General features: G+C 35.4%; 1 protein-coding gene across 1 annotated transcript in view; it reads left to right on the plus strand.

The window, feature by feature from the left end:
• The window catches only part of adamts3.L (ADAM metallopeptidase with thrombospondin type 1 motif 3 L homeolog), a 114,244-nt gene extending 91,232 nt beyond the window's left edge, over positions 1-23,012 (plus strand). The window contains exons 12-22 of the mRNA XM_041591049.1: positions 56-201; positions 1,430-1,605; positions 2,032-2,165; positions 2,322-2,445; positions 6,452-6,532; positions 11,173-11,336; positions 14,420-14,585; positions 15,169-15,301; positions 15,717-15,924; positions 18,348-18,465; positions 21,241-23,012. Coding sequence (XP_041446983.1) covers positions 56-201; positions 1,430-1,605; positions 2,032-2,165; positions 2,322-2,445; positions 6,452-6,532; positions 11,173-11,336; positions 14,420-14,585; positions 15,169-15,301; positions 15,717-15,924; positions 18,348-18,465; positions 21,241-21,794 — 2,004 coding nt within the window. The 3' untranslated portion in view covers positions 21,795-23,012. The remainder of the gene's footprint in view (positions 1-55; positions 202-1,429; positions 1,606-2,031; positions 2,166-2,321; positions 2,446-6,451; positions 6,533-11,172; positions 11,337-14,419; positions 14,586-15,168; positions 15,302-15,716; positions 15,925-18,347; positions 18,466-21,240) is intronic.
• Positions 23,013-23,450: the final 438 nt, after the last annotated feature.

Raw genomic sequence — 23,450 nt, forward strand, 5'->3', positions numbered from 1 at the left:
TACTGTATGTATGTAATATTAACCACAACTACTAAATTACTATTCTTATACTTAGTGGTGCTACAAGGGTCACTGCATGTGGAAGACTATGAACCAAGTAAAACAAGATGGAAATTGGGGATCATGGACAAAATTTGGCTCTTGTTCGAGAACTTGTGGTATAGGTGTCCGTTTCAGAACACGACAGTGTAACAACCCAATGTAAGTCAAACTGTACAAAACTATACACCCAATTCCATACTGATTCTGACAATAATTAATACACTTTCACTTGCGATGCTGACATAATTCCCACTGCCAGTAGTGGGAAGTGGTAGGGGGCAATTTCAGACCACCAGTGGTGGGAAAACCTGGTGAGTAAAATACCTAAAAGTCATCTTGTATGCAATGTTCCCTTTAATTCTTTCTTGGATATGTTGAACCATAACTTCATGTGCTTGATGGCCTCAAAACATGCATGCATGCTGCTGTACCTGGTGACTTATGCAAAGAAACCCACACATTTATGATGCTGTGACACCTTAACTTGGAAATGGTCTTATTGTTCCACTACTGTATTGTGTAACCTTTAGTTTAATTATACAGTTATAATTATATGTATTTAATTATACAGTAGTTAAATGTTTTTCACATGATGTGAAATAGTAGTAGGGCTTTCCTAGTTATGTGCTTGAATAGTTATAGTGTTAGATAAGCTAGGGTGGACACAATTGAATATTTACATGTTTGAGGATTTTATGACATGATGTCAAGAACAACTGCAGTTAATTTTTTTTAATTCACTATCCATCACCATTACCTGGCATGAGCGTGTGCGTATGTGTATTTATTTATATCTGTAACTATTTGAAATTTTGTTGCTTTTTGTCATCCTTATGTACATTAAATCAAAGCACATATAATAGAGAGTATTATTGAAACGCCACTAAGCCATAATTGGAAGCTGCTGTTCCTGAACTTGCTTCCAAAACCTACCACTGACAGCAGATGGGAATGGATTTTGCATTTCATTTAAGCATTCCGTATCGTGCTACCACGCTCATTCTTGGAAAAAGTACGGGTTTTTTTCTTATTAAAAGCCGACCTGGCAAGTCTGAATATTTGATTTATTTACTTAATGCACAGCGTATAGAGAAAACATGTGAGATACATTATTTTATCTTGGCCTAATTCCAACACACACAGCTGTAGCTCCATTAACATAAATAGCCGTTTGATATATTTGGTACAGTATGTTTGTTTGGCACAGCTTCTCCTAATGACACCCAACACGAAAAGTCATCAGTGTTAATTGGTCATTGGTCACCTTTCTTCTCTACTATATTTAAAAGGAAATATTTTTTTATAAAATCTACTCCATCTTGAAAGTGTTGCTTTGTAGGGTTTTGTAATTTAATGTCTTTTTTTTTTCCCCACTAAACCTCCATAGGCCAGTCAACGGTGGCCAGGACTGCTCTGGTTTGAACTATGAATATCAACTTTGTAATACTGAAGAATGCCCCAAGCACTTTGAAGATTTTAGAGCCCAACAGTGTCAGCAACGAAACTCAAACTTTGAGTACCAGAATGCCAAACACCACTGGCTTCCATATGAACATCCAGATGGTAAGAAACTAAAAATGTCAAATTATTTTTAGAAACAAATAGTGCATCTATTACAAATTTTTCTCATGACATGATATTTAACCACCCAGTAACAGATATATAACTTACAAGCAGCTAGTATGAAGCATTAATGAGTGGCCCGTTGGAAATTTGTGTTTGATTACGGGAATAATTAATTAAATACTTCTGAAAATAGAAGTATAAAGGCAGGCGTTAAGGCAGAAGCAATGCACATAGCCTGCACAGTATGATACTTGTGCCAGTATAGCTGCACCTTTGTATTATGCAAGAAAATGTAAGTTTAGAGAGACCGCTCAAACATAATTTATCATTAATGTGACTGATTCCCTTATTAGTCATGATCAATTATTCTATAGTAGGATTCTTTCATGAGCTTTGTTTTCCCATGTGTTCTGTATGAAACAGCCAGCAAACGATGTCAGCTCTACTGTCAGTCTAAAGAAACTGGAAGCATTGCATCAATGAAACAGCTTGCTCATGATGGCACTCGCTGCTCCTACAAAGACCCACATAGCATTTGTGTGAGAGGAGAATGCGTTGTAAGTTTTCTCTACAATATCTTTTTTGCTAGCACAAAAACATCAAAATATTAGTTTTACTTACTTTTTATTTAGACACATTTTATTATGTATTGAGATATATATATATATATATATATTTATGATTAATATTTTCTCTGAATTTCTCTACTACAGAAAGTTGGCTGTGACAAGGAAATAGGTTCCAATAAGGTGGATGATAAGTGTGGTGTTTGTGGAGGGGACAATGCCCATTGTCGAACTGTAAAGGGAACATTCACAAGAACACCTAAAAAATCTGGTAATAACATACATATTTCTATATACCTAATAATGCATATTAACAATGCGTTGTTTGGAAAACTGCCAAAAGCAATATTGGGGGAAATGTCTCAACCTATTGCAATTGAAGACTATTTCTTTTTTCTTCTTGTTTCACAATTTCTTTTGCTGAATCAGTAAAACAGGTTATATATTGCTTGTAGAATAACGTTATTGATAAACGGTAGACTCAAATACCAACATATTTTAATTAATCTGAACTACACTTTAACATGGTATAAAAGATATAGAATTGTTGCCAAATTGAAGATTCTGTTGAAATCTTGATTCCATCCAAGTACAGGTATTAGGACCTATTATTCAGAATTCTTGGGGGCTGGGGTTTCCAGATTAGGGATCTTTCTATAATCTGGTCTTTGAAAACCATTGAAACATTTATTTAACCCAATAGGATTGTTTGGCCTATAAGGATTCATAATATCTTAGTTGAAATCAAGTGCAAGGCACTGTTTTATTATTACAGAGAAAATGGAAATCAATTTTAAATATGTGAATTATTTGATTAAAATGGAGTCTATGGGAGATGGATTACCCGTAATTTAGAGCATCTGAATAATAGGTTTCGGGATAACAGTATCTGTACTGGAATTTTGTAAAGAAATTATTTTCTTTAATATTTTGTCAGTTATACCCAGGCCTTCAATTTAAAGCATCCCAAGCTCTGAGATCTAATTATTAGTGTTTTGTTAAATTATTTAGCTTTTTATTCAGCAGCTTCCCAGTTAGCAATTCCAGCAATTTGGTTTCTATGGCCCATATTACCCTAGAAACCATGCACTGGTTTGTGTAAGGGGCTGAAATATAAATAGGAGAGGGCCTGATTAGAAAGATGAGTAATAAAAAGTATCAATAACTAAATTTAAAGTTTTTTTTAGATGGGGACACCCCCATTTGAAAGCTGGAAAGATACAGAAGAAGGAGGCAAATAATTAAAAACCTATAAAAAATGTAATGAAGTCCAATTGTAAAATTGTAAAGTTGGTTAGAACTGCCCATTCTATAATATACTAAAAGTTAACTTAAAGGTCAACCACCCCTATAAACCAATGAAAATTAAGATGGAAATTGGTTTTCTTTTTAGTCCTGGAGTTTTGAACATATCATTTGAAAAACCTATTTAATTACCATTAATTAGTTTAAGATAAAATACATTATGCATTCATTATTACTAAACCTATTGGTAGATATATAATTTGCATTCAAAGCAATACATTAGTCTTGGAATACAGATATAGGATCCCTTATCCGGAAACCCGATATCCAGAAAGCTCGGAATTTCAGAATGGCTGTCTCCCATACACTCCATTTTATCCAAATAATCCAATATTTTAAGAAATGATATCCTTTTTCTCTGTTATAATAAAACAGTAGCTTGTACTTGATCCCAACTAAGATATAATTAATCCTTATTGAAAGCAAAACCAGCCTATTGGGTTTATGTAATGTTTAAATGATTTTCTAGTACACTTAAGGCATGAAGACCCAAATGACAGAAAGATATGTTATCCGGAAAACCCCAGGTCCCGAGTATTCTGGATAACAGGTCTCATACCTATACTGTAGTTCCCACACATTGCATAAAAATCAGGTCTATCTCATGCATTCTTATAGATGAAGTTGATTTGCATTTATTCTTGTTTATTGATTATTACTAGTCTAGACACAACACGGTTTATTTTAAAATGTAAAGTTGGTTCGCACAACTGAGTTGTTTGATTCCTTTTGTTAATAATCTGAATATAACTTATATCACTTAAATGTTCATCTTACTATTCTATAAAAAAATTGTATTTTACTCAGGGCATAGGCCTATTGTACCCTTGTATTCTGATTGCTTTGACCTCCTTGGTCTTTTGTTTGAATGGTATTTTAACAGAAATTAGATGTAGTGTACTTTGTCTTCTTTGAAACAGCATCAGTTTTTCTTTAACAGTAATCTTATTCACAGCAGTGGCACCCAGCATCCTTCTGTACTGAAAAGAAAATGTTCCAGTATTTTTTATTGCTTTACATAAGTACTGGTGGTGCACTCATTAAATAGTTTAATTAACCTCTTCCTACAGGAAAACAATTAAGCAAGAGATGCGAAAAAGAATTCGAGTTGCTGGAAAATGAAATCTGCAAGTATCTAACAACAAACCTCCCTCCACTACATTTTATTATCTTTTCATTGACTATTAGTACTGTTGTTTCACATAAGCTATGGTGACATAGACTATAAAGGTCATTTCTGACCACAAGTGCGGTATGCAAAGTGCCATTTAATATGCAAATCACCATTTTTTTTTACCCATGATGCAGCAATTTTCCCATTATTCCAGCATAATTGTGGCCATGCCAAAATTGCACCCAGTGCAACCAAGTGCACGTGCTTGTGGTAGCATAAAAAGCTCAGAATTGAAATTATGTTTGCATCTGTCTCTGTGGGGGTTATTTATCAATATCTGAAATTTTCTGATTATTTAATTAAAAAAGTCCAACCAAACTAGAATACATTATTTGACCTTATTTATTATTTAAATAGCTCGATTTAATCCGATCAGGGAAAAACCCAATATAATTGAGCGAAAACCCGTATTGTACGATTTTTTTGGTTTTTTTCCCGGAATTGCTCGAAATAGTCAGATTTTTGAGCTAATTCCAGAGCAGACCACAGAAACTTCCAAATAGGATAGGGGCCTCTCCCATTGACTTATATACAACCTCGGCACGTCTGAGATGGCGGATTTCCTGACTTTTTGCAGCCTAGGGGTAAAATAAATCTCAAAAAAAATTATGTTTTTTTTCTACTAAAAATTCAGATTTTATAGTAAAAAGTTTTTGGCATTCGGACGAATAATAGCCTCTAGTGTCAATAGGTGGTTTAGCAGAAGAGGCATGATGAATGCAATGGCCCTTGCACAAGTGCAAGTAGTTTGTTTTATCAACAATGAATATTGTCAATATGCACAGCTATTGCCTTCCATTTTGGTGCGACTGCACTTGCGGCTGTGTTCATAAATGACCTCACGTGTATACTTCAGGAAAATGCCAAAATGCAGACAAACCGCATTGTAATGCATTATTATGATACAAACCTAAATTACCATACTTCTATACTGCTGATGTTGCATAATGTGATGTGTGAAAATATTTAACTACAATTACCCATATAGTTTCTCTATTTAACATATGTGGTCTGTTTTAGTGCCATACAGACAAGAATTCTTTGCTTGACATTTTTTTAATTTATCTGTCTAAGAAAATGCCACCAAAATAAAGGAAAAGGCCACAAAATGCTGTTATGAAATTTTGGCTATCTGCATCGAGCACAGATATTAGGTACATAAAATAGTCGATGAAAAAATAATACTTGTTGCCAGTACACTAATTAATGATGTTCTGTTTAAGGGAAAACAAGAGGAGCATTCACATTGCCTAAGGGAGCTCGAAACATCACCCTGTCTGAGTCAAGGCACTCTAAAAATCTTGTGGGTAAGTGGCATCCCAGATTGCAGATAATCTGTGATGCGAATAGAGGCCAGGGGTCGAAGCTCCCACAGCAATACCTAACAAACCTTGATGCAAAAGCAAACAAAACATTCATTTCCCATGTCGGAACTGTGGTTAAAAGAGAATAAAAAATCTTTGCTTCAACACCACTAATGTTTTTTGCAGTTTTCCTAATTAATGAAATCATGGACTGACATGAGAAAAATGAATATTTTGTCCGATTATGTTATTTTCCGCATCTGCACGGAAAATAATCATCAGATTTTTAACGAGTGAGTTATTTTTTTTTTAACTTTCTCTAGGTAAAACAAAACACTGGACTGAAGCTTGTCATAAAACAATACTTCTAATTTTCCATTGTCTGCACTTAACCATTTTACCTCCTGTGCCTATTGCTACGATTTAATTCTGTGCTAACCTTAGCTATTATTTTCTTCTTCTCTATTTGTTCTGTGATTACAACACATGTATAGGGTACCTAAAGATGTTTGACATCCCCCCTGGTGCTAGACATGTGTTTATCCAAGAAGACGAGGCCTCTCCTCATATTCTTGGTAAGTGTTCCTCTCCTGGAGATTGGCCTCATTTCTCAAAGTTAACACAACAATATGAAGCTAAATAAATAACATACAGAATGTGATACATGGAGAAAGCAGCGTTTAGTCGTTGCAAAATGGATATTTTATGCATTTTACAATTTCTTGCAAATGAGCATTTGCTTTCACAGACCACTTGTCATGAAAAAAATGCCCTATTTATAAACAGTGTTTATCTTACATTTATTTTTCCTTAAAGAGGATCTAACCCCCCCCAAAGCTACTCTTCACAGTTCTATTCCTCTTTTATTAAAATGTTAAGCTTTATATTGTACAAAAGAGAGAGAACTTTGCAAGCAGTGATCTGCAGGCATAGCTGCTCATCTCTGCTTGGAAAAAAAACATATCAGTAGAGTAAATATACTGAAAATGCAACAGAATAAAAAAAGAAAATATATGAAAATATCAATCCTTTTTCAAAAAGAAATCTGTGCAATTTTAGATTTTTTTTGGGGGGGGGTTAAGAAAATAGCTTGCTGTGTTCACATAATATTTCCATGCTGAAGATTTATCTTTTTGAGTGGATACTGCCATTCTGCTTGACTTGGCTGAGGATGTATCCATCTATGGGGCAAATTTACTAAAGGGCGAAAAGGGCTGGTGAAAATTCGCTAGCGAATTGGTCGCTGGCGTAACTTCGCTAGCGAAGGAGATAGACTCTAATGGTACTTAGCTCCCTAACACCTCGTAAATTTGCGCTCTGGATGTAACTTTGCAAATTCACTAATATGTGGATTTTACTGAACGTTGCCTCTTGTACCAGACTTGCCTTCGTCACCTCAGACCAGGCGAAGTGCAACAGAGTAGATAGGACTTCCTCAAAATTTAGTTGAACATTTTTAAGTCACAAAAAACGCTAGCGTCTTTTCCTTTTTTCAGGGTGATAGGCTGAAAAAGAGCGTACATTTTTTTTGGGCTAACCCGCTTCCCCCTACATTTCCTAACATATGGCTCATGTGTAGGGCAATATAACAACTCTATTTTCTTTTATTAAGGTTTCCCGGGCTTGTGTAGTGTACTGTATTTGCTGCAACATATACGTCCATTGAACTTTAACTTTCCGCCGTATGCAAATTAGGCAACGCTAGCGCAACTTTGCTTCCCCTGGCGCAGTAACGCAATCAGCGCCCTGGACGCAACTTCAGATTTTAGTGAATTAGCGTTGTCCTTGCGAATCTACGCCTGGCGAAGTGTTGCGCTGTGAGCGAAGCCGTCGCTGGCGAATTTTCGGAGGTTAGTGAATTTGCCCCCAAGTATCTTCAGCTTATTTGCAAATACTGTCTGTGCTTTTCTGGTGAATACATTCAACCTCTATGACAGCTCTCATCCATAAGTGTGTTTTCCGAACTCAGTAAGCTATACATTTATCGTTTTCTGTAATGTTAAGGGAAAATAATGTTTAAGATAACCCTGCAGTATAAAAGGAAATTATTTTCATCTGAGCAGGTTGCTTCTGAGAAAACTTGCATTGATTTAGCTTCTATAACCATAAAATTCTGCTATAATTGAAGCGCAATCTGTTTGTAGCACTGCAGACAACTGAACTAATTTATTTTATGTTGTGCGCTGTGAGAAAGTTAAAGAGAAAAAGGTTTTATGTGTACAATAACTTACATGTAAAACTAGTTGGCATATTAAACAACTCACTCATATTTTGAATGGTTTTTAGATATTCAAGTAATTATTGATTTCAGAGCTATAGAGGTGGAAAAGACATACACATATTAATCTACATATTCAGTGTTTTATCTAAAGATTTATGGGCACTGTGCCCGTCAGGACTTGTTACTCCTTACCTCCCTATTTTACTATTGTTATTATATCCCTAAACACTGACAAATCTGATGCAGAAAGGCCTTTTAGAAACCCTTACTTTCCCCAAACACTTTAAAGTGGCAAGTATTGCCTAAATGAAATAACTGCTGCCTAGCTCTTGAAAAATACCATTGTTACCAGTGAGTGATTGTAAGTGGTCTAAATGTCAAAGCCAAAATGTCAAAATAGGCAGATTGTTTCATATACACTTTAATGGAAAGCAGTGACAGGTGGATAAGGTTGTCATGACTATTCTATCTGAAAACACTGGCAGTCAAAACTCCCAATGTTGCTCTAGCCATAAACCTACACACCCACTTGTTTGGCTGGTGCAAATATAAGGGCAGATGTAAGAAACTTATGGATTACTTCTCACCTGCAGGAACTATGGGTAAATAACCAATTTTGCAGGTATATAATAACACTGTATTTTATTCTGGTCAGATCAATTATCAGTTTGATTTTAGGAGCCAATGCCTTCTTGCTATAAGGATTTAAGGATTAACTTGGCTCTTCATGGGAGAATTTAAGTGAGAAACAGCAAAAGACCATAAAGTAGATAGAGCAGATATAGACCATAAATGGGAATTAGCATAAAAGCACTGATTTAGGCAGCATTTTCTCTGGTGTAGTAACCCATAGTAACCAGCAGTTAATATTGAGTAATCTGCTGCTTTTTAAAAAATGAAAGCAAATGTTTCTTTACTGTTGGTTAATAGACCTGTGTAGATTATACTTGAGTTACTATATAACCTTTATACAGGTATGGGGCCTGTTATCCAGAATGCTTGGGACCTGGGGTTTTCCTGATAAGGGATCTTTCCATAATTTGGATTTCCATACCTTAGGTCTACTAAAAAGACATTTAGACATTAATTAAACCCAATATGATGATTTTGCCTCCAATAGGGATTAATTATATCTTAGTTGGGATAAAGTATAAGGTACTGTTTTATTATTACAGAGAAAAACATACATTTTAAAAATGGTAATTATTTTAATAAAATGGAGTCTATGGGAGATGGCCCTCCTGTAATTCAGAGATTTCTGGATAAAAAGAGATTTCAGAGATTTCTGGATAACGGGTTTCTGGATAACGGATCCCATATCCATATCCCATAGCATTTTGGGGGTAAGTTAACCATAGTTCAGTTCTTATTAGCATGTATACAACTGGTGAAAGAATGAAGGGCAGTTTTAGATTTAAATTTTTTTTTTCTGGACGGTAACAATTCAGTCCAGCTCAGAAAACAAAAGTCCATATGCTTTATCCTGACATTGTGGAGCAAGGATTTGCATGAATGTATAAGTGTCATAGTTAACCAGTAGAAATGGTTAAAATTAGAGTGGATCAGAAATATAAAGTAATGGTCACTAATAAAATAAATATACCGTTTGATTATTCTGTAATGTATCACAGGCATGCCCTCTGCATTTATTTAGCATTTTATTTGTTTTATTTTCCTTGTTGTGCGTTGCTACACTGGGGTTTAGATTATTTGCAAATGCAGTGAGCAACAATATTTGCAAAAAAATATAAAAAATGGACAGAAAATACACCATAAAAGTAGCAATAGGTAATAACCTTTTCTGGCTAAAAAATAAAAGATTATGGCATCAGAAAATGGCCGTGAATTTGTCTCCAAATATTTTTCAAAAATACAGTATGTTATCTGAGGTCACCTACTAGTTATTGCAACCTATTTAAAATCCAGCAGGAATTTAGGATAATAAAAATAACAGTCAAAAGTTTAGGCTTGTCGTAGTTCTGCATATATTCCATCCATGTCATGGAACAGAAATGTTTTTGATGACCCCTATTGGCTGCTCAGAAGTATGCACTTAAGTAAAATAGATAACTCTGACATGTAAATACTACAGATAACTAAGAAATGTAAAAGAGATATGGGAGTATAGATTGAGGAAAGTGTAGAGAAAGAAAATACTGATAAGTAAAGAGCAGTAGAAAGAAGTTGAGGAGGGATGGAAAATAACCATTTCAATATACAGAACAAATTTGCTGCACTCAGTATTTCCATCTTTACACTGGAGTAGAATAACCCTTACATTAGTATTACTATACCACAGAACCACATAATCCTCTTCTTTATTTGTTTTCATTGTTAAAATACAATAAAATCCATTTTATTTTGTACTAATTTAATAAAGTTTTAAAAGTTTTTCATTATCAGTGGTGGATTAATAAAATGCGTGGCCCCTAGGCTACATCCACAGGCCCCCCTTCTAGGCTACTGCTGGGTCCGGATGCATGCAGATACAGGCACACATGCGGCTGAGCTCTCTACTCTGGATTATGTTCAGCGCACACCACACTGGATCTGCATGCGTCTGGGCACCCGACTGGACCCAGCAGCACAAATAAAAAAATATTAAAAGACAATAGAAATAATAATTAAAAAAATCTAGATGGGCCCTAGGCTATAGCCTAGGGGAGCCCGTACATTAACCCGTCCCTTCGCATAATTTTTTGAATCCACATTAAAAAGTTAATTTAAAAAGATTTCCACCTTGGTACATACTGTAAAATCATGTAAATTCATAGTTATAGTTTTTGGTGTGTGTGCTTTTAACACAGCATTTTACAACTCTTTTCATGCCATACATTTTAAACCCCCTCCCTCCTCTCCTGATTTTGTCCCTTTGACATCCTTGGGTTATGTTAAGTATGAGGAAGTTTAAAATAGCAGCCTGGTTTTCCTATATGTATATTAAAGTAGCTGCAGTACAGCATTTGGTTTGACAATATCTATTTTTTTCTATAGCTATTAAAAATCAGGCTACTGGACATTACTTACTAAATGGAAAAGGGGAAGAAGCAAAGTCCCGTTCGTTTATTGACCTTGGTGTAGAGTGGGAGTACATAATTGAAGATGACATTGAAACAGTGCACACAGACGGACCTTTGCATGATGCCATTGTGGTTTTGGTATGCTATACTATACATATATTAAGAATGTTATTTTTTCATTTATATTCTTACTTAGGAATTGCTTGGGAAAGCTATTTTTGATGTCACAAGTCTGTCTGCCAGTGTGTTTCCCAAAACAATGCTCACAATGGTGAGCAAAATAATCGTATTGCTTAATTTCATCCCTAAGTAAGATAAAGAGCCATATTGTTAAATGGGCAGGGTACTTGGGCAGCATCAGTTTGAATTTATTTTGATTGGTAGGGTTACCCCTATCATAATATAATGGTATGTTATAAAGAGATCACTAGAGCTAGTTGTTGTTGATCAACAATGTGTCCTTAACTAATTTAGCAGTCCTTCTGATATCTTTATAGTGCAAAATAATAGGCAGAATTAAAAGTATGGTTCAGTCAGTACTAGCAGTCATGATTTCCAGATGGTTTCTGTGAACTTTTTTTTAGTGAATTATACATTGTGCACTTATATACAGGAATTATCAAGAGAATCCTCTGATTCTGATTAATAGCTCCCAGTCCTTTGGGTTCTAGGAAAGATAAAAAAAGAGAATAGCCAGTAACAGCTGTACAAAAATAAGTCCAATGAGCAAAATGAGTCTTCTGATATAGATTACTTTACTTTACTCTCACTAAGTATCAGTTATATAAAGTAATGCTTCCATTCACCTTCCATTCATACTTGTCCAAATACTTGTACTGCAATTTTATTTAGGGGACTGTAGTTTAATCGAAGATATAGTTGGTGAAACAGTCCAAGGTAAACGCAGAGCTTTGCTGCAAAAAATCTTTTTATTCACACAACATGTTTCGAGCAAAATTGCCCTTTGTCAAGTGTACCCTTGACAAAGGGCAATTTTGCTCGAAACATGTTGTGTGAATAAAAAGATTTTTTGCAGCAAAGCTCTGCGTTTACCTTGGACTGTTTCACCAACTATATCTTCTACTGAACGTTAGTACCAAGGACGAGGTACAGAAACAGACCATACAGGTTAGAAAAACTGAGGGGACAAACACCACAGCCAGTGGAAACAATTTAAAGGAATTGTTCAGTGTAAAAATAAAAACTAGGTAAATAGATAGGCTGTGCAAAATAAAAAATGTTTCTAATATAGTTAGTTAGCCAAAAATGTAATGTATAAAGGCTGGAATGATTTGATGTATAACATGTCAGTCAGATCACTACTTCCTGCTTTTCAGCTCTCTTGGTTTACACTGACTGGTTACCCTGGCTACCAGGCAGTAACCAATCAGAGACTTGAGGGGGGGGGGCACAAGGGTCATATCTGTTGCTTTTGAATCTGAGCTGAATGCTGAGGATCAATTACAAACTCACTGAACAGAAATGTACCATGTGGCCCCCCTTCAAGTCGCTGACTAGCTCTGAGTTATAGAGCTGAAAAGCAGGAAGTTGGATTCTGGCTGTTTTATTAGACATCTGTTCACTCCAGCCTTTATTTATTACATTTTTGGCTAACTAACTATATTAGAAACATGTTTTATTTTGCACAGCCTATCTATTTACACAGTTTTTATTTTCACACTGAACTGTTCCTTTAAGACTGTAGTTTAATCATTAGAACTGTTGTATATAAATACAATTCTAAATAAAACCTGGCATGGAAAATGTCAAAAGCAATCCTAATTCCTTGACCAAAAAGAACATTCCTTGCAATTATTCTGATGTGAAGACTCAAGCTGCAGCACCTAATAAGTGAAAATGAAAAACTTGTACACATGATAGAAACAAATACTGATATGCTGTCATTTATACTAGAATTATTAAAATCTTAGAATTATCAATATGTGATATTGATTGTTTTCACAATATTTTTTTGAAAATGTATGATTATATTAAAGAAAATAAATGCAAACGTTTGTTTGAGAAAACTAGTCTGTTGAAGCTGTCAGTTTTCTATAGAAATCAATGGGAATTGACTCAAGGAACTTTATTTCCCAGTGCATTTGAGATTTTCGGCCTTGTTTAAAATCAATGGAACAATTTGATTTTCATTTGTGTGCGATTTTTCATTCCGAGACAAAAACACAACTATGACTATTCTGTCTGAGGTGCCTTAAATATGATAATTCTTTAGAATAAAAAGGCACAGTTGATCAAAAATAGTTGTGTCAGTTTTGTTGCTGTGAGGTACAGTGCAAGAGATTAGTATAAAGGCCAAACATTTGTAAAAGATTGTCAACCTTTTCCCTAGGAAAAAATGGTGTTTTACCACAGTTGACTACTATTAGCAAGCATACTGTATGTTCCCATGGGAATAGGAGGTGACAAAAATGTTCTCTCTCATGGGAGAGTTCTGTAGATGACAATTCTTTTTCTCCTGGTTCAGAAAAAAATGTCATCTTTTTGAATTGAGATTTTTATATATTGCTAGAAATGTGCTACATATTGGCAATAGGTTAATTTGTTTTTTTCATAAAATGAAAACTTCTTTGAGCTTGGGGTAAATAAATTTACAATTCCTACAGGAAATAATTTACTTTAATAAAATATATAAGGATAAACACCGGTATATTGGTAATAAAAAATTGTTGCAATATAGCAGTATAGCAACATATTTCACATCTCTATATGCACTCATATTCCCACTTGACTGCCCCCACAGCCAGACTGAGTGTTGTCCCCCTGTATGTTATCTCCCATTGCTATGTTATCTATAACACCTGAGTGAAGATTTATGTATTTTCAACTCATTTATAACCAATTAGATAGGAAGGATGACTATGTTGATGACATCACTGCAATCGTCAAGTATGTTTTAAATGATAAGCAATGTTTCTTTGTGGTTTACAGGAGTAGAAGAGAAAGCTGGGACAAACAGATCCACAAATAAAATTTTAACGCCATATGGAGTAGTCATGTATATTTTGGATGAATAGACACGATATAAAAGAGAAATGTGAATCTAGTAAACTCTTGGCCATTCGTAGATTCTTGCTTGTGAATATTAGTGGAAAAACAATAAATATTTTTGGAAAGGTGTTTATTTATGTAAAGTTATGTAATCTTTTGTATTGTATGTTAATCTAAAAATACACTTCTGTTCTGTCCTGTCATTTACAAAGGTTATTCCTCAGGAGAATGACACAAAATCCAGTTTAACATATAAATATATCATTCATGAAGATTCTGTTCCAACAATAAGCCACAACAATGTACTGCAAGAGGAATCAGACACTTATGAGTGGGCATTAAAGAGCTGGTCTCAGTGCTCAAAACCATGTGGTGGAGGTAGGTTTCCTAAAACAAACAGGTAGGGGTATTAAATTGAATAATCACATAATGTGTATGCAGTTAAACTCTTGAGATTAAATCACACTGTTGAATTTTATCCTAATCTTCAATTTGCTTTTCTTTTTGCAACCTATATTGCAGAGAGTATTTCTAAAAGCAAATTACATAGTCTCCTAAACAGCTCATTCAACTGCTTTTCAGTGACACTATGTTTGCCATAGGGTGTCTCCAAAAGGGCCATACAAGTATCATTGAAATTACAGTTACCTCTCTGAAAAAGGTTTAAACCTGAAAAAGTTAATTTTTTTTTTACCGAAAATTCAAGTTTTGACTGAAAACTACCCTAGAAAAACTTATATTTTTAAGAAAAACACAACTCAACCTTTGATAAATCTGCCCCTTAGTTTCTTTTAAAAAATCATAAATTTGAATTTTGTTTGCAATTTTTGCAAAGTTTGAATTAAGTTTTCAAATAAAGGTTTTATAAGTACATCCTGTAGGGTTTAATGGTTCGGTAAAGTTAGCATTTACCATTTACCTGTACATTTTACAAGTAAAGCTTATTTTAATACATTTCCAGGCTTTCAATATACAAAATATGGATGCCGAAGGAAAAGCGATAATAAAATGGTTCACCGCAGCTTCTGTGAAACAAATAAGAAGCCTAAGCCAATTCGCAGAATGTGCAATCTTCAAGAATGCACACAGCCAATGTGAGTTTTAATCCTATTTGTTTGCTTTTGTTTTCTTGGTCTCATTATACAAGGGAGTAATTAATTTGTGTAATGCTTAAGAAAATCACAATAGCTGGTAATATATGTAGTTGCTGCTAGAGAAGTATTTAACACTGTTGCCACCATTTCTGTTGTTACAAAAGTCTCAACATTTACATTTTACACATTTACAGTATTTCAAATGCCTAGGTGGGAACCATTTTTGTTTCTATAGTCTTATTAATTATGTTTTGCTTTTAAATCATATAACATGGTTTTCTGATTCTTTTCATTTCACTCAAAAGGGTGTTGTATAGCAATGAAGCAAAGTGTATATTGTTAGCAGTGGCTGTAATGAATTTGGTTTAAATAATATTACAATGGGACTCTTGCCTAAATTATTTTTATTCTTCAGCTGGATAGCAGATGCATGGGAACACTGCACGAAAAGCTGTGGAAGTTCTGGCTACCAAATTCGTTCTGTGCGATGCATCCAGCCCCTTCATGATGGTACCAATCGTTCAGTTCACAGCAAGTACTGCAATGGAGATCGTCCTGAAAGCAGAAGACCTTGCAATAGGGTGCCTTGCCCAGCCCAGTGGAAAACAGGTGCATGGTCTGAGGTTAGTAATATATTCTTATATTGTAAAAACATTAACACACATATTGATTCAGGATAATTTATTATTGTGGCACCTCCACTCTTTTTCTTCACTGGCTTAATGAAAATTAAAACTCTGTTCTGGTGGAAGTACTAGTTGAATTTCTGGACAGCACTCCAAATGAACATCTTCATACTGTGGAAGTGATTCTTCTCCCTTGAGTTAACATTTAGCATGATGTAGGGAATGATATTCTGAGACAGTTGTTACTCATTTTTATTCATTGTGGTTTTTTAGTTATTTGGATTTTTTTTTCAGCATCTCTCCAGTTTGCACTGTTTAGCAATCTGGTTGCTAAGGTCTTAATTACTCTAGCAACCATGCATTGACTTGAACACGACACTGAAATATGCAGGCCAAGATTTACAAATCTGGTGCCCCCAAGCCATTCCTTGCTGCTTCCTCTTCCTGTGCATGCGCACATTGTCGGGTCTAGAGTACTAGGACTATCTCCTGATGTCACCAGTGCTGGTAACTAATTACAATATGGCTGGGTGGCATACCACCTCATAAATTCTGCCGCCCTTAGGCCAGGGTCTGTGTGGCCTTGCCACAATTCCGGGCCTGGGAATATGAATAGGAGAGGACCTGAATAGAAAAGTGAAAAAGTACAGATAAACATAAATCTGTAGCCTTACAGATCATTTGTTGTTAATAAATAATGAAGACCAATTGAAAAGTTGCTTAGAATTGGCCATTATATAACATACTAAAAGTTAACTTAAAGGATCTACCCCTTTAAAATGCCTTTATTCATTTGTTTGGCAAATACCAGCTTTACTGATCTAGTGCATGACCTGTGGAGAACAAAGTGAGGTGCACAGCCAGTATAAAGAAAGCTGGTGTGGTGCAGACTCCCTGCCACAATACTGGTGGGAGTACCAGGCAAATAATTTTTGAACAAATCTAATACTCTGTCCATGGAAAAGCACCCCTGCTTAGCTGACCTGAAAGTGCAGCAGAGCTTTAAACCAAACACCAGCCAATAACTTTCAGCATATGCTCCCTATTCTTTGTGCGTCACACTGGACTGTACCTGTCTGTCTCACCAAACATTTGCTGTCACATGAATATGTCTGTTCCTTCTGGTTATACTGGGTACATGGTGCTAATAACATGGTTTTAGCTGTACCTTTATTTAGAGGTTTAGAGCTGCCCTGTCATTGTACAAGACACCTAACAGTGTGCATTGGTCCCCTAGTTCTAATATACAAGGAGTGCTTTAAATGATATCATGTCATATGTTTAGAATCAAGTCATTATTGATGAAATAAAATAGCTCAATTTGGCAACATCAGCGTAATAATGAAAATGTTCCACTGTTTTGCAGTAAATATACATTCTGTTTAGGGTTCGCTCTCTGTTTTCCTGTCATCTTACAAGTGGTGTCTGTGTTAAACTCATGCTGATTTATCAGTCGTGTTTATTGATTCAGTTACAAAATTGATGCCCCATCTGTCTGTTTTGAGTTATTATAAAAATAATTCACTTTTATCTTGTTTTGTTTTTTTCAACATAAATTCCCTAATGATACTGAAACATTGCTTCCATTACTATATTGGCAAATACATTACATTTAAAGCACACTTTCAATTAAATAAATGTTTCATGTGCTATTTCTAAATTGGTTACATTTTATTGGGGAAATTTGGACTTGTCCATCAGAGGCTTCTTTATTCGCCTATAACATGTTCATATTGCAAATAATGTGCAAAATTCTGTTCAAATCATCAAGTATTTATTAAGCTTGAAAAACTCAGCATATAAAATTTTGAGAGGTCACAAAGAAGTCTATACAAACTGCAGTAATTCAGTTTTTTAATTGTTTTTGAGATTGTAAACTCACTAATTCCAGGTATTTAAGTTTTCGCTATGATTTTATTAAATCGTGTTTCTTGTTTTTTTAAAATGTCAGTTTTTTCAAAGTAGAAAAAACCTCTAAAATTACACAAATTCAAATCTTGATAAAGGCCTCTGTGTTTCTCTTACAGTTTCTAAATATAGTTTCATAGCATCTCCCACTCTTCTAGTAGCACAACCACCGATATAAGGCTTAATAATTCCTGGATACCATCTCCTCCTTCCATTGTTTTCTCCCTAACAAAATATATATATCTTTTTAAGCATTATTCCCGTTGGTGATAAAATCGTGTTTATTTTCTAAAGCTTAATTAGTGAATAATTATGATCAAAACAAATATACTGCAGTATAAAACTTATTGCTTAAACATAATTTATGTAGCAATAAGTCTTGTTTTTCCAGATTTCCTAGACGAGTTTAGATCATGAAAACATATGGAGCAGTGTAGATTGCCAATATTAAGAAAGGAAAGGCACATCTGTGTATTTGGTGTTTGTATTAAGCAGTTGCGTTTTTCATTCAGTGCTCCGTGACATGCGGCGAAGGGATCGAAGTGAGACAAGTTCTGTGCCGAGCTGGTGATCAGTGTGACGGAGAGAAACCAGAGTCTGTGAGGGATTGTAAACTGACTCCTTGCAGTGGTATGTTTGCCAACAATTTCAGCCCCTAACTTTAAGCATAAGATTCTTAATCCATTTTAAAGGGGCATTATACCAGTACAGACCCTTCTTTGATCTGAGTTCGGAATTGTGCTGATCAGATTTTTTGTCAATTATTTAAATTTAAGGAAATTACATTTTGGTTATTGGTTTCAATTTCAATTATCAGTTCCAATTGAAATTTTTGCTTTCCAACTGTGTAGTACTTGCAAGGTAGTTTATCATATTACCAGTGTACAGATAATCCCCCAGAATAATGGATTTATCCTTATCTCAAGGATAGCGACTTATTTATATAGAGCTCATTAGCTTTATTTAAACTAAACTAAAACAATAGGCAGAACAAAAAAAAAAAGGTCTATATAGGGATATACTGACTCTAAAATAACAACGTCATTGAGGTATTAAATAAAGCTTTTTCTTTAATTCTTATTTGGGACTTGAGCATTCCCATAGAGAGGTTACATAGAAGTTGGTTTATCTACTTTTTGTAGAAGGAAACTTCAGAATTCCCAACGATATGTATGCCATCCTGCTGGTGATTCACATTCTTGCCAGCAGGAAGGCATTTCGGGAAGATTAGTCGCCTGCAGTAGAAAAGATTTTTTGCTGGGCGACTAAGCTCCCGTCTGCCACCACCCTTACAAATTACCCCTAGGTGATTTTGATACAGAGAAAGGGACAATATTTGGATTTCATTTTCCCCACTAAGAGGGACACAATCACTACCTAACATGAAAGTTCCAATTATATTTTTTTGATTGTTGGAAATACATAAGCTTTTGTGTTTTCATTTATGTTAATGGATTATAAATGTGAGTGAAAAGGATAAACTAATTTATTAACAGTCACTAGATGGCAGCACAATATTTGTTTTTTTTTACAGCTCTAAGGAAGGACTTGAAACTGTCATTTAACTCTTATTACTTTTATTCTCATATAGTTCCACTTAGCATTATACATAATGTAGCATTATACACAGAATCTTTTCAGATACCGGAGTGGTCATTAAGGCAAGAGACACAGTGTGCAAAGTGCAAAAATTGACTGCAGTTGTTTTTCCTTTGTATACTGTGTTCTGCTCTTATGATCATGTCTCTGCAAACCGCCACTTCCCCTCCAAATTTAGCGTTGAACGCGTAAGTCAGTGCTGTAACAGGGAAGGGGAGAGGTAAGTAGGCAGCTGCCTGGGTCAATAAGGGATGTACTGCAAGATGACAAATGTTTGTAATACCCAGTGTTTTACTTCTACTCTGAAGAACATATTTACCCTCTTCATATTAAATGCAATTTTCTTAACTTGAATATTTCCCACCAAATAATGTATTTTATTTAAATAGCATTAGCATCTATTGGTTATCTCATGAGTGTTTTTGCAGAACACATTTATTATGCCACTGTGCTAGATTCTTTCTAGACTAGAAACTCACTAGAAAATTACTGTATTTGGTTACACGGGGTATCTTAGAATGCATCATTTTATGACTTAATTCTAGACAAAAAAGTATAGCTTTCAAGGTCTAAAAAAGCTATATGGCATAGATGGAAGCAGCTCCTTCAGAGATGTCAGCCTCTCTGCGATAATTTCTGGGAGGCTTTTGGACATGCTGTAGAACTCCCAGGCATGCCTCTAGCTCTGCCCCCATAGGGACTGATATGTAGTGCATTGCATTGCAATTGCAATAATGCAGTGCATTGGAGATGCCTCTTAAATATTTCTTTTAATCCTGTGAGAGGCTGCAGAGCTAAAAAAAAAAGCACAATTTAACTGCTAATCACTAATAAACAGATGAATACAACATTTAAATGAGTTGCAAAATGGCTTACAAGAGGACTGTGAGCAAGTTTACTTGTGTATTTGTGTAAATTACTTTAGCTCCCCTTTGAAACATGACACATAAAATGTATATCCCCAATGGCAAGTAAAGGAGAACAAAACCCTCAGCCTCCCTCCATCGCCCCCTCCAAGCTAGCTCCCTTAAGTTGAAAAGTGTCGCTATGTGTGAAGATGCCATAAACATGCACAGACACTGGGGCTTTATCAACACTGGGCAAATTTGCCCATGGGCAGTTACCTTTAGCAACCAATCAGTGATTAGCTTTTTAAAGCCAGCTACAAGTAGAACAATGAAAGCAGCAATCTGATTGGTTGCCATGGGTTACTGCCCATGGGCAAATTTGCCCAGTGTTGATGAATGACCCTCACTGTCTTTTTCCACTTCAGATCTTCAGAGAATTTGGAGGAGCATGCACAGTTGAATGAGATCCCAGGCCTAGTTTCCACTGCACATGCTCCTGCAGACTGTCACCAAACTGACTGACTGAGATGGTGCATGTGAACTCTGCTGCACAACTCTGTATGTCGATGGCAGGTTGATACATAGAAACAGTAGACAAAAGAGCAAAAAAGGACCGCAAACAGCTCACCGCTCTCCCCTCAGGCCAGGTGCTCAGTCAGACAGTGTCCCCACTGTACACACAACAAAAATCGAAAAGCGGACGGCACTTCTGAAAATGGGGTTTATTGGAGTTCCAGCAGGAACTCCAATAAACCCCATTTTCAGAAGTGCCGTCTGCTTTTCGATTTTTGTGATACATAGAAACACTTTTCATGTTGTGGGGAGGGATACTGAAGGGGGGCAATGGAAGACAGAGGAGGTTGGCTGAGGTTTGTGTAATTTGTACAGCACCTTTGTTAGCGTGTTTGGTCTGTTACTTTATGTGTCATGACTTTTAATTATTGCATTTGTGTTGTAGATGAACCATGCCTTGGAGACAAATCTATATTTTGTCAAATGGAGGTGCTTGCTCGATATTGCTCCATACCAGGGTACAACAAACTTTGCTGTGAATCCTGTAGCAAGCGTGGCACCCAACAACCTCCTTATTTTACCGAAGCTGCTGAAACGGAAGATGAACTCTTTTTTGACCCTAGTGATTTGTCCAAGGCTGGCATGACTCCAACAGTTTTAGCACCCCTTGATGCAGAAGCTACATCTGAAAAAAAGAAAGCACTAGCAGTCCTTTCCCTTGCTGAAAGTGATGCAGAAATAAGCATTTTATCTGGACCAGAGAGTAGGTCAAGATTGTCAGATCAACCCCAGAGAAGATCACATTTAACTCTAGGCAAGAACCTTGCTAGGATTGTCGGTATGCCACCACCAACTCCAAATACCAACATTCATATACATAGACCTGCCATGCAAGACATGGACACAGGTCATCTCAGCTCTCCAGGCAGAACCTCAAGGAGAAATGATAAATCCTCTGAGAAAAGACATTCTTTGCAGTCGTCTACAACGGAACGATGAAGCTTCAAAATCAAAAACTATATTAAAAATAATTTCTTAGGACACCCTGGTGCATTCTGCTTGTAAGAGTGGAACTTTCTGCAGATCAACAACTCATTTTAACTGTATATAACTGGACATAAAAAGTGCTGGTTCACTTATGAGCTGATTTAATTCTCTATCCATTCTTTGCATTCCGGTTAACTTGAATGAAGGGAAACACCAAAGATTCTCCAAAATGATAACCTCATATTATTTTGCTCATTTCTTAGTTCATGCTCAGACGGGTTTTGCATGGCATCATGATCATACAGTGCACCTTTATTAAATTTGTTAAATTTACAAAATATACAAAAACACTTCCAAGATGGCTAACTATACCTATTGAAATTGCAGCTGAACGATATATATGTTACAAAGTCAGTGTTATTTGTTTGATCACATTATTGTTTACCAACATCATTTCTGGGTGCTAACAGGAGCATGTCAATGCATACTGCCTTATTTTTACATTCCTTGAAGGGAATCTCCAAAGGAGTTTCTTCTTTCTTTATTTTAGTATACAAAAACACAATTATTCAGCAATACAGCAACGTGGTTCATTTCCCCTGGCATTGGAAACCTTTATCGAACTATGTAAAACAACCGCACCTTGGGGCAATTAGGTGGCACATAATGTCTAGTTTATTAGACTGTTTTAGATGTCATTTTTAGGACATTTTAGTGTTCATTTTTGTATACAGATGAAAATGGAGGTGGCAGACAAAGCATCATCAAAAGAAAGCACTTTCAACTCCAAAAAGTAGATAAAGGAAATACTAATATACTAAAAAAAACTTGACTCAGGAGCTATTTAAATTAAAAATAAATATATGTTCCAGTGGTAAAAATGTGCAGGTGAATGTAGACATTCCTAGAGACATTTCCCTTATGCCAAAGGAAATGAGATCGTTTAGAATCTAATCATGCAATAACATGTTTTCATAAACTGAATTAAGAGGTGCTTTCTAAATGCTGTCGTAACCCATCTTTCACACAGCCCAAGAGGTATTTGGAAATTTTAGGTGGACTTTCTTTATTCAGTGCTGATCAAAGAGAGGAGAGAGATATTTATTTTAACATAAGTCACCTCATTTTTCACAACCACAGTGCATCTGACTGCAATAATGTACAAGTGATTTGGAATACAAATCACATTTTCACAAATACGCCAGTTTGTCTCTCTCTTATACTTGTAAAGTACTTGTATATAGAATAAAAAACAGAAAGTATTTATTAAAAAGTTGATTTTTCTTGATAGAATTTATGTATTGAATATACACAGTTATAGCATTTGTCATTTCTTCTGTTACATACTTAATACAAATGCATCCCTAATATGCATAGGTTATAAGCTATTTACTACTACTGTTGACACAGTATGGCAATATACGTACATAGGCAATATGAAATTTAAGATACAACCAAAACTCTTGACAAAGTTTTTCAAAAAAAGGTATATAGTTAGCTTAGATAGTTAACAAATGACTTGCAATCTTCTTGCAATCTGCCGGCAATAACCCCAAACAACATTACACATGAATTATGTGTATAGAAATATTAAGAATTAGGAGGATGGAATTTTGATAAATTAGAGAAAACATAGGAACAAATGAAATTCACTTAAACAGACATAGA

The sequence above is a fragment of the Xenopus laevis genome, chromosome 1L (genome assembly GCF_017654675.1).
Source record: "Xenopus laevis strain J_2021 chromosome 1L, Xenopus_laevis_v10.1, whole genome shotgun sequence".
NCBI lineage: Eukaryota > Metazoa > Chordata > Amphibia > Anura > Pipidae > Xenopus > Xenopus laevis.